The sequence below is a fragment of the Monomorium pharaonis genome, chromosome 4 (assembly GCF_013373865.1).
Source record: "Monomorium pharaonis isolate MP-MQ-018 chromosome 4, ASM1337386v2, whole genome shotgun sequence".
NCBI lineage: Eukaryota > Metazoa > Arthropoda > Insecta > Hymenoptera > Formicidae > Monomorium > Monomorium pharaonis.
This window is the reverse complement of record NC_050470.1, coordinates 17,627,227-17,637,541: the sequence shown is the minus strand read 5'-3', so window position 1 is coordinate 17,637,541 and position 10,315 is coordinate 17,627,227. Positions and strand designations below refer to the sequence as shown.

General features: G+C 32.5%; 1 protein-coding gene across 4 annotated transcripts; it reads right to left on the bottom strand.

Annotated features, from left to right (window-relative positions):
- Nucleotides 1-371: 371 nt before the first annotated feature.
- On the bottom strand, nucleotides 372-10,315 carry LOC118645232. Of its 4 annotated transcripts, XM_036285929.1 has the most exons (4): nucleotides 10,205-10,315; nucleotides 8,863-9,001; nucleotides 553-619; nucleotides 372-488 (listed from the first exon to the last, which is right to left on the bottom strand). In XM_036285929.1, exons 1-4 carry the CDS (start codon nucleotides 10,277-10,279, stop codon nucleotides 401-403), a joined length of 369 nt encoding a protein of 122 aa, XP_036141822.1. In that variant the 5' UTR covers nucleotides 10,280-10,315; the 3' UTR covers nucleotides 372-400. The 4 variants fall into 4 exon arrangements, 1 of the variants encoding a protein (XP_036141822.1); XR_004963007.1 differs by lacking the exons at nucleotides 8,863-9,001; nucleotides 10,205-10,315 and adding an exon at nucleotides 1,066-5,404 and having other exon boundaries at nucleotides 433-488; XR_004963005.1 differs by lacking the exons at nucleotides 8,863-9,001; nucleotides 10,205-10,315 and adding an exon at nucleotides 1,066-5,404 and having other exon boundaries at nucleotides 389-619.

Here is a 10,315-nt window from a genome sequence, read left to right as displayed (position 1 = left end):
CACAAGTCTTGTAAATTCGTTCCGCGGGTGACGAGCCGCGTAACCAAGACCGTAATACGAATAAACGCGATCGTGCGAACAGGCTGTCGCGAGATTCCCGCGAAATTACCAAGCCGAAGCAAACGACGCGTGACATAACTTCGCGTGTTAATAGCGAAACGATTAATTCTGCCGAATGCGAGTAGGCAGATAGCGCGAGTGCAAATATCTGCACTACGTGAACTTTAAGTGTAAGGAACACGGACCCGATTGTGATTACGCAACGCATTCGGAGACATGTTACGAGATTTTTTGTGACTGAGGAGAGCGTTTATCGTACTCGTGTGTGAATAAGTATCGCGTACGGGATTTTGTTAATAGTGTAACACCTGTTGAGTTAGAAATAAATTTTATTCGAGTGTTACAAAAATTTTAAAGCACTGTTGAGTGATTCAATCATCCTGCGACGTACCCGCATGACATCCTGTGTGACGAATCCTGCGAGTTTCCTGAAAATAAAATTAAGTGATTAAATAAAATCAAAGGATATGACCTCAATGGATTATTACTTACCTGGTGAATTCCTGAGCGAGGCGACGATCCGGGCAGTCCACGGAGATCCGACGGCGAGCGGCAGCAGCTGAAACAGAAAGGAAATATTGCAGTTAATTCAGATCCTTGCTTCTTGGCGGAGAAAGAACCCTGTTCAAAAAGTACGATAGAAACTGATAGAAACATATAGAAATTTGATAGAAATTTAATATGATTTTATCTGAATCTATCGTTTCTATCGGACACTAGATTTCCTGCCAGATAGAAAAGTTATAAAATTCTATCGTTTCTTATCGTATCTGAAATAAACGATTAAAACTTTATCTAAATACGACTACTTTTCTATATGATCCTATCTACTTATCGTACTGAATATGAAAATTACGATTCAAGGTCTATAAGACTCTATATGAATTAATCTGAAATTGTTCCTATACGTTTCTATCAGATGCAAGGGGTAAACCGCTGGTCAAAATTGTGTACACTAATGCCTACTAATGCCCAATTCCTGGGCATTACTATCAAAATTTTTACCTAATGCCCATTAATGCCCAGTAATGCCCACCAATGCCCTCCAATGCCCAAGCAATGCCCACTAATGTCTAGTAATGCCCACTAATTCCCAAGCAATGCCCACTAATGTCTAGCAATGCCCGAGTAATGCCTATTTTTCTGTTGAGATAAGATAGAATTATATTAAATATAATACAAGAAATATTTATGCATTTTTTTATAAAAGATTTATATATTTCAGTTTACAACGTGACATATATTTTAATCTATATATTAAGTTTACAATATAACACGTAATGTATGCATGTATAGCAACATAATCTTTTCAATAAAAACATAATCTTTTTAATACAAATAAAATCAAATATATTTAGAGTTTGCACAATACGAATAAAGAAGAAAGAAAAACAAATGAATTGAAAGAAACATTAAAGAAAAATATTATATATTAAACTTATTTTAAAACTTCGCGTTTTGTAAGTTTGTACTTTTTATGTATAGCCTCTAAATCAGAATTTTTTAATGCAAATGGTCCGGTTCCAACTAGTTCAATTGGACCATAGAAAATATATTTTGTTTCTACAAACGTGACATCCTCATTGCGTGGCCAAATAAAAGAATTCAGTTCAGATTTTAAAAATTTCATTTTTACTTGGTTGTTAGACTGCTCAACAACACGGCCAATATAATAGGTGTCATCGTAAAAAACAGCATAATATTTTTCTAATAATATTTCAGGTATGGTATCACAAGCATTAGGATCATTTTCGAGGAAACAGTCTTCTATTACTTTATTACACATTTGATCTTGTTTAGAAGAAACAGAAGTTTGAAGATATTTTTGTTTCTTTTGAGATTGCTTTGTATAATTTTTTGTTCTTTTATTTGTTTTATTAATTGTAATAAATCTTCGTAATCTATCTGTACTTACTTTACCTTTAGATTCATCAAGAAACCAACAATATGAAGATTTTTTAACAATTATTACTTTATCATCTATTTTAATTTCTATGAAAGGCGAGTTTTCCGTTATTGATTCCTGTGATACTTGTTTTGAAAAATCTTTTAATTCTAGGCTCTCTAATTGTAAATCACCAGGATTATCAAATAAAATTGAATCAGAAGCACAAATATCAATATCGTCGACATTTGTGTTTCTAGCGTTTATAGTGTAATGATTATCAATTTCGCATTCTACATCATCAAGTTTATTATCTTTGTCTAAAGTTTGCAAAGAAATATCAACAAATTTCCAATCCGCATCACTTATAACTTTCATACCTAATTTTTCAGTATTTTCAATAGCATTTTTTAGAGCTTCCTCGACAACTTCTGTAATATGTAAATTTTGTATATCTTCGTATGTAGGAGCATTTAAAGTTCCTAACTTTTTTTTATCTTCTCTAGGAAATTTAAATGTTCCTGATAAATCGTTCATTATAGAATTTATTTGCCTAATCCTATCAATACGATAAATTAAATCCTTAATACTAAAATTAATCACAGTAGAATAAGTGGAAGTCATAGATCGAGCTGTCCGAAAAAGCTTTTCGCACATTTGACTACTAAATATTGTAGGTCGAAACATTTCAGGCGTCAAAGTTTGCTTGTTATCTTTAAATAGTGTAATTAGTTTTATTAGGTTATGAGCATTTAATTCTATACATAGGTAACAATTGTTAGTTAAGAAGTTATCTTTTATAGTATATTGCTTATTTCTTTTTATCCATGCTCGCCATATTCTTAAAAAGAAGACTGAGTACCACATATAATACACTCGAGCACTTAAAAGTGTAGAATTATCTAAAAAAGATAGTATTATATAATTCATTATATTTAAATAAGCAATTGTACCGTCAGTATTATCGTTTTGTTTTAAATGCTTTATTACAGATAAGGAACACATTTTTTCTCCTGCAGAATAATTCATTTTGTCATCTCCTTTCAAATCGCAAGAAGTTAAAAGATGTTTGTCTTTAGGAACATTTTTTACTAAATAATGCAGATGATCTACAGTAGCCAAATAATTTCCCATTTGAAGTACTATCCCTTCTTTTAAAAATCTTGTCCGCATTTTAGTTATAATATGCGTTGTATCCTGCACATAACATTCTTCGACTTTATTCACGTCTATTTGAAACCAAGGCCATGTTTCGCTGTATGGAAATATTTGACTGTTTATAATTGGTAAACAATTATTAAGACGCATTCCTTTCAACAAACGAGTATCACCATCAGATGAAAAACCTACAATAGTTATATCAAATTTTTTTGCTTCTTTTTTCATAAAAGTCCACCGCTCAAGAATATCTTTTGTGTCAAATTTATTATCTGTGCTGAACAAAGATAAGCAATATGCAGGAACATTACAAGATAACGATTGAGCCATTATTACATACGCATATGTAGCTTTAGTACCAATTTTAAAAAAATTTTGTATAACTTCTGCAGATGTAGCAATATATTTATCTTGGTCGGGCAAACCATTTTTTAAAGGTAAAGCAAATCCAAGCACTTTATTTGATCGAGAATCATATTCAATTTTTCCCGTAATACGTGTGGCATCTTCGGCAATCCAAATAACCCTTGAAGCATTTCTTTCTTTTAAATGCTGCACTAAGCCATTAAAATCTATTTTACCTTCTTCAGTACGACGTTTATCATATGAATATCTATTTAAAGTAGTTATTGAAGGTAATGCGTTTGGTAAATTTGCGTGTAATGTCTCATATAATAACCGTCCGCCTACATAATACAGATAAATGCTAAATTTTTTTGTAGCTTCATCATAGGAATTTCTGTTTGCACTTCCAGAATTTTTTAATGACATGTCTAAAAGTCTCTTCAAAAAGTTATTTATTAGTGATTCATTATCTTTAGTAGCAGAATTTATTTCTGAATTTTTTATTCTAGGTAAAATAGTTTCTGTTACTTCTAAATTATCACACATAATTTTAGAAACTTTTTTAGCCAAAATAAAATAATTAGTTATCAAACTTTGATTAGGACTTAATTTTTCTCGAGTTCTTTTTAATCTTTCAGATCGTTGATATTTCATGCTTTTCCATTTATCACATTGACTGGCATCTAACTTAAAACTAGGAGTATGAGTATTGTAATCAATATTAGAATCAGCAACATAATCAGAATTCGAAATAGGACAGTCAATATTATGTTCTTCATTAATTTCTTGTGAGTCTATTTTAGTTTGATTTTCTGTAACTTCTACTGTATCTATTACATTTACAGCTGTATCAAAAATAATTTCTGCTTGTTCTATAACTTCCACTATATTCACTTTATTTTTTTCATTATCTATATGTTGACTAATGTTTTCTATATTTTCTGTATCTGCTCTCTCTAACTCAATATTATCAATTATTTTCGCGTTTGAAAATTCCAGCGGTTTTGATACATAATGAGTAATATAATTTTTTTTATTAACAAATTTAGTTGCAGATGAATTTATGTTTTGAATATGTTTTTTAAGTAAATGCACTTGAAAATTAGAATAAATCCAACGTTTTGATTTTAAACCTCGTTTAGAAAATTGAGATATATTGTAATTTGCACCACAAAAGCATTTTATAATACAATTCAATTCACCTGCATCTAAGTTTGTTCTTATACTTATGTTATCAAATGATTCCTTTAAAGTTTGCCATCCATCTTTAGTTACTTTGCCTTGTGCCCAAGAAATAATTGCTTTTCGTATTCGTGCATTTTCTTCCAAAATTATGGATTTCGATGATTCTTCAGATGTCGATAAATCTTCCTTTCCATCATCTTCACTTATCATAGAAGATAATTGAGAAGATGAGGTACTCGCTTGATTTTGGTTTGAATTCAATTGGTGCGGTATTTGGCTTCTCTTCTCAATTCTTTTAATTGGTCTTTCTTTTCTTCTAAACATTTTTTCCACAGTATTTTTAGAGGATAACTTCTTTTTATAATATTCAGAAAGAAGAGAGATTATGCGTTTATGTCCAGGTACTATTTCAAATAGCGAAGGATTTTTCCAGTACAGACCATAATACTTTGACAGATCTTCTTTGTCTATAATTTTGTGCAAATCGTTCCTTGCAAATGATACAATATTTTTTAAATCAGAATCGTTTATGTTAGCTATAACTGTTTCATTCTCGAAACCATTAGCCATTAGTAAATTCTTTAAAGGTGCAGGAATTGTTATATTTAGAGATGTTTCAGCTTCAGCAAACACATCAACTTCTAAATTAATTATTTTTTGCTGAACATTATTTATCTCAGATCCTGTATTTATGTTTGCCATCTGTAAAGTATATATGTATATACTTTTATATTTTTATATATCAATAGATAATTAAATATTATAAATAAAGATATAAGAAATTTAAAAAATACAATAAAAAATAAGCTACTATATTATAATTTAATCACATACACAATTTATAGAAATTGTTTACGTACATTTTCCTAATATATGTATATTAGATTTGTAAAAATAATAGTAACAACGTTGTATAAATGATATTAATATTTACCTTAATAGACTCAAATAAAAATTAGAAATAATATTTTGTAGGGTAACTCAGTGAAAATTTGATGTCGCTTGGTACAGAGCTCGTCGACGACTGACTCAAGCTCAGATGAAGAGCTCGACTTATATACTGATTTTTTCAAAGGGCAAACCGCGGTTGTTTTCATCGATTCCGCATCTTTGTCGCTCGATTTAAGAAGCTAACGCCGCGAGATCTATTGTCGATGCCGACGCCGCGAGATCTGTAGCCGATGCCGACGCCGCGAGATCTGTAGCCGATGCCGACGCCGCGAGATCTGTAGCCGATGCCGACGCCGCGAGATCTGTCATCCGATGCCGACGCGACTATTACAACTTTTACAAAAAAATTGCTGTTTAGACCCTACAATTCAATCATCCAAATTTAGATGAAGTAGCATTTAATTGCTTATCCAAATTTAGAAGACCATGACAAAGAAGGCTAAGAGACCAATAACGGCGCTGAAATAGCGCTTACCGACTGGAATATCCTACCAATAATATGAAAACGCTACTTGTATAATTTATTTAACACTCACGTTTTATTATGTGTTGTAAATATAAAGTTTGATATATAATAATTGTTATTTGAAAAAAAGAACAAGTGCTTTAATAACATCATAATAATGCTCAGTAATGCCCAAAAATGTCCAAGTAATGCCTAGAAATTCCCAATCAATGCACACTAATGCCCAAGCAATGCCCACTAATGCCCAAGCAATGCCCACTAGTGCCCAAGCAATGCCCACTAATGCTCAGTAATGCCCATCAATGCCCAAGCATTGCCCATTAATGCCTAGCAATGCCTCGAATCTGTACACCGTAATGCCTTTAGCGGTTTACCCCTTGATCAGATGTATTCCAATTTCGGCGGACATAAAGTTCTATCGTTTTTTATCGTATCTGAAATAAACGATTAAAACTTTATCTGAATACGACTACTTTTATATATGATCCTATCTACTTATCGTTTTGAATATGAAATTTACGATTCAAGGTCTATAAGACTCTATATGAATTAATCTAAAATTGTTTTTATACGTTTCTATCAGATGTATTCCAATTTTGGCGGACATAAAGTTCTATCGTATTTTATCGTATCTAAATTAAACGATTAAATCTTTATCTGAATATAAATACTTTCCTATACAATTTATCTGGCTATCTTACTGAATATAAAAATTATGACGTAAAGTCTATATAAATTAATCTGAAATTGTCCCTATACGTTTTTATTAAAAATATGTTATATACTATAATAGTTTTCTATCATTGTCTATATAATTGGAGATATTTTAAACAGGGAAAAATTATTTCGCAATTTTGCCGAACATAACATTTTATCATTCTTTATCGTGTCTGAATCAAACGATTAAAACTTTATCTGAATATAGAATTATCTGAATAATTTATATAGGCTTTAAGTCGTAATTTTTTTATTCAATAAGATAACCAGATAAGATAATATAGGAAAGTATATTCAGATAAAGTTTTAATCGTTTAATTCGGATACCATAAAGAACAACAGAATGTTCTGTCCGGCAGAATTATAAAATAACACAGACACACAAAAAAAAGGTTGGTCCGGCGGATTAGACTTTCTTATATATATATAAGAATTCTTATATATATAAGAATTAATTCTTATGTATTTTGACCCGCTGAATACGAATCCAAAGTCAAAATTGCAAAGTTAGCTCGCATTTCCTAACCTCAAAAAAAAATTTTTTTATAATGTTGGCGGACCAAACTATATAATCAGTCAATCCTTATGTATTTTGACCCGCTGAATCCAAATCCAAGGTCAGAATAAAAGAGTTAAATATAATAGGAAAAGGGAGTGAATTTTCTACGCTATTCATTCACAGAAGCTCAGACTTGTTATAAGTATTGAATTTTCCCCGGATAATGTGCTTACGCAAGCTTGCACGCTCCAAATTATACATTTAAGATCCAAGCTGCTTTTACAAGGTGTTTTTTTGAGGTTAGAAAAAAATAAGCCAATTCAGCAATTCTGACCTTGAATTTCGATTCAGCGGATCAAAATACATAAGGATAGACTACTCTGGTCCGCCGGACCAACATTAAAAAAAATTTTTTTTGAGGTTAAAAAAAATGAGCAAATTTAATAATTCTGATCTTGGATTTGGATTCAGCGGATCAAAATACATAAGGATAGACTACTTTGGTCCGCCAGACCAACATTAAAAAAAAATTTTTTTGAAGTTAGAAAATGCGAGCTAACTTTGCAATTCTGACCTTGAATTCGGATTCAGCGAGTCAAAATACATAAGGATTGATTAGTCTGGTCCGACGGAACACTTTTTTTGTGTGCTTGTGATAATTGTTCCTCCTTGAAATATCTCTTATTATAAAGACAACGATAGAAAACGATTATTGTTCCATAACATATATTTGATAGAAACATATAGGGACAATTTCAGATTTATTTGTATAGACTTTAAATCGTAATTTTTCTATTCAGTAAGATAATTAGGTAAGATCATATAGGAAAGTATCCATATTTAGATAAAGTTTTAATCGTTTAATTGAGATACCATAAAGAACGATAGAATTTTATAAATTTTCTATCAGATTTCTATATGTTTCTATCATTTTCTATCCAACTTTTTAGTTAGTACGCGGCGCCGCCGATAGGCTGGTAGGCGATTACTCTCTCGTGAGTCAAATGCAGCCGACCCGCTATATAAAGACCACCCGCAATACGATTAAGACAAGCAATAATCAGTTTCTTTCGCTACGAGAGGACGATGTGCAAGACGACTGCCACATTACTTTTATAATTTACTCATTTTAATTGAGTAAACGATTCTGTACAAGAAAAGTAAAACGTTTACATTTTTTGAACTAGATTTACGATAGGTAATCTATACGAAAAATACGATACAGAAAGATAAAGTCTATCATAAGTTTCAAATAAGCAATCTAATATTTGCGAACCAAAAACACGATAGAATACGATTAATTTATATAAAACATGACGATAGAAATTGATTAAAAACGATAGGTAACTATATGAAAAATACGATACAGAAATATAGAAAGCCTATCGTATATTTCAGATAACCGATCTAATATTTACGAACCAAAAACACGATTCAATTAGATAGAACTTTTTCTTATCTGATTCTATCGGATTTTTTGAGCAGGGAAGCTGGCGACCACAGCAGTGACACGGGCCACGTGCTACGTAAAGGTTTGTGATCGTTCATTTCCTACGTTACGTAACTTCCAATTCTCGGTATCGGTTATAACCTAACCTTGAGACCGTCCTCCAGGGACGAAACAACCACCGCACCATCCAGGGACAAGGCGGAGAAACCAGCGAGTCTGAGAAGGTACACGGCCACGAAGACCGAAACCAGGAGGGTCGACGGCAAGAGTGTGCTGACCGTCCGCCTGGTGAGATCACAAGACCCGGCGCAGTCAGAGGCTGGCACACAGTGACATTTAGGGATGCGCGATGTCAATCGATTAATCGATTAATCGATTAATTAATGCTTAAACAATCGCTATTTTCCAATTATTTTCTTGTTGCCGATTAATCTAAATAATCGATTAATTTACTGCGATTATTTTCTAGTTTTTAAACGTTTAGGGTCACTTGCACCAAGCTCTGATTAGGGTGCCGTCACATGCGGCGTAACTTGCGTAAATGCGTAACTTGTGTTGACCAATCACATCGCTGTAGAGTATCGTTAAAGCCGTCTTTAACATGCCCTACGACGATCTGATTGGTCGACGTAAGTTACGCATTACGCAAGTTAGGGCCACCGCACAAACTCTTCCATAACGCGTTACGTTACGTTAAGTACTCCATACGAACCTAAGTTGTACTTAAAATTTAACTTAAATCAACACACAAAGAAATCCTTAACGTAAGTTCTTAAGTTCTTACGTTAAGGATTTCTTTGTGCGTTGATTTAAGTTAAATTTTAAGTACAACTTAGGTTCGTATGGAGTACTTAACGTAACGTAACGCGTTATGGAAGAGTTTGTGCGGTGGCCCTTACGCCGCATGTGACGGCACCCTCAATCATCGTTGCTTAAAGGGTTACCAACTTGAGAATATAATCCAGTGTAACCAATCGTACTTCTGGCAATATCACTTGATAATACTTGTGATTGGTTTTTGCCTTTAGTTCTTCGTTGGATTTAGAAGCAGAAACCAATCAGAATAAAGAATTACTAAGCGCTCACTAATCCGCTCCGTCTGCTGAACGTATCCAATGTATGTAATGCACATTGGTACAGGCCTGTTCTTCGTCGTTGCACTGCTGTACTGGTGCAATAAGTTATAATATATAAGACAAATATTTGTTTTCTCATTCTAACTTTTGCATAAGTACAGCAGTGCAACTACAAAGAATAGGCCTATTAAATCCGTTGTACTAATCGAACAGAATTTTGCAATTTATGTGCAATAACTTTAATGTGCACCAGTGCGCTATAATTCGTTTAATCGCAATCACTAATATTTATTGTGTAATCATGTTGAAGAACAAAAGTGCCGTTTGGAATCATTTTACGAAAGTATGCACTACGAAAGTTCAATGTAAATATTGTCCTACTGTCTTAAAATATTGTGGTAATACTACAAACCTTTAGACGCATATTGTTGGCCGCCACCACATGAAGAAAGACATGGAAAGTGACAATAATGTAATGACAGTACATGTATCTCAACCATACATAATAAATTTTTTGATAAGT

Bases quoted from the DNA above. Each gene is read 5' to 3' on its own strand.
- LOC118645232 (XM_036285929.1), bottom strand. From the start codon at position 10,279: ATGTACTGTCATTACATTATTGTCACTTTCCATGTCTTTCTTCATGTG. The intron at 9,002-10,204 runs GTTTGTAGTATT...TGATCTCACCAG, and splicing joins CCAACAATATGCGTCTAAAG to GCGGACGGTCAGCACACTCT. The intron at 489-552 runs GTAAGTAATAAT...TTTTATTTTCAG, and splicing joins CTCGCTCAGGAATTCACCAG to GAAACTCGCAGGATTCGTCA.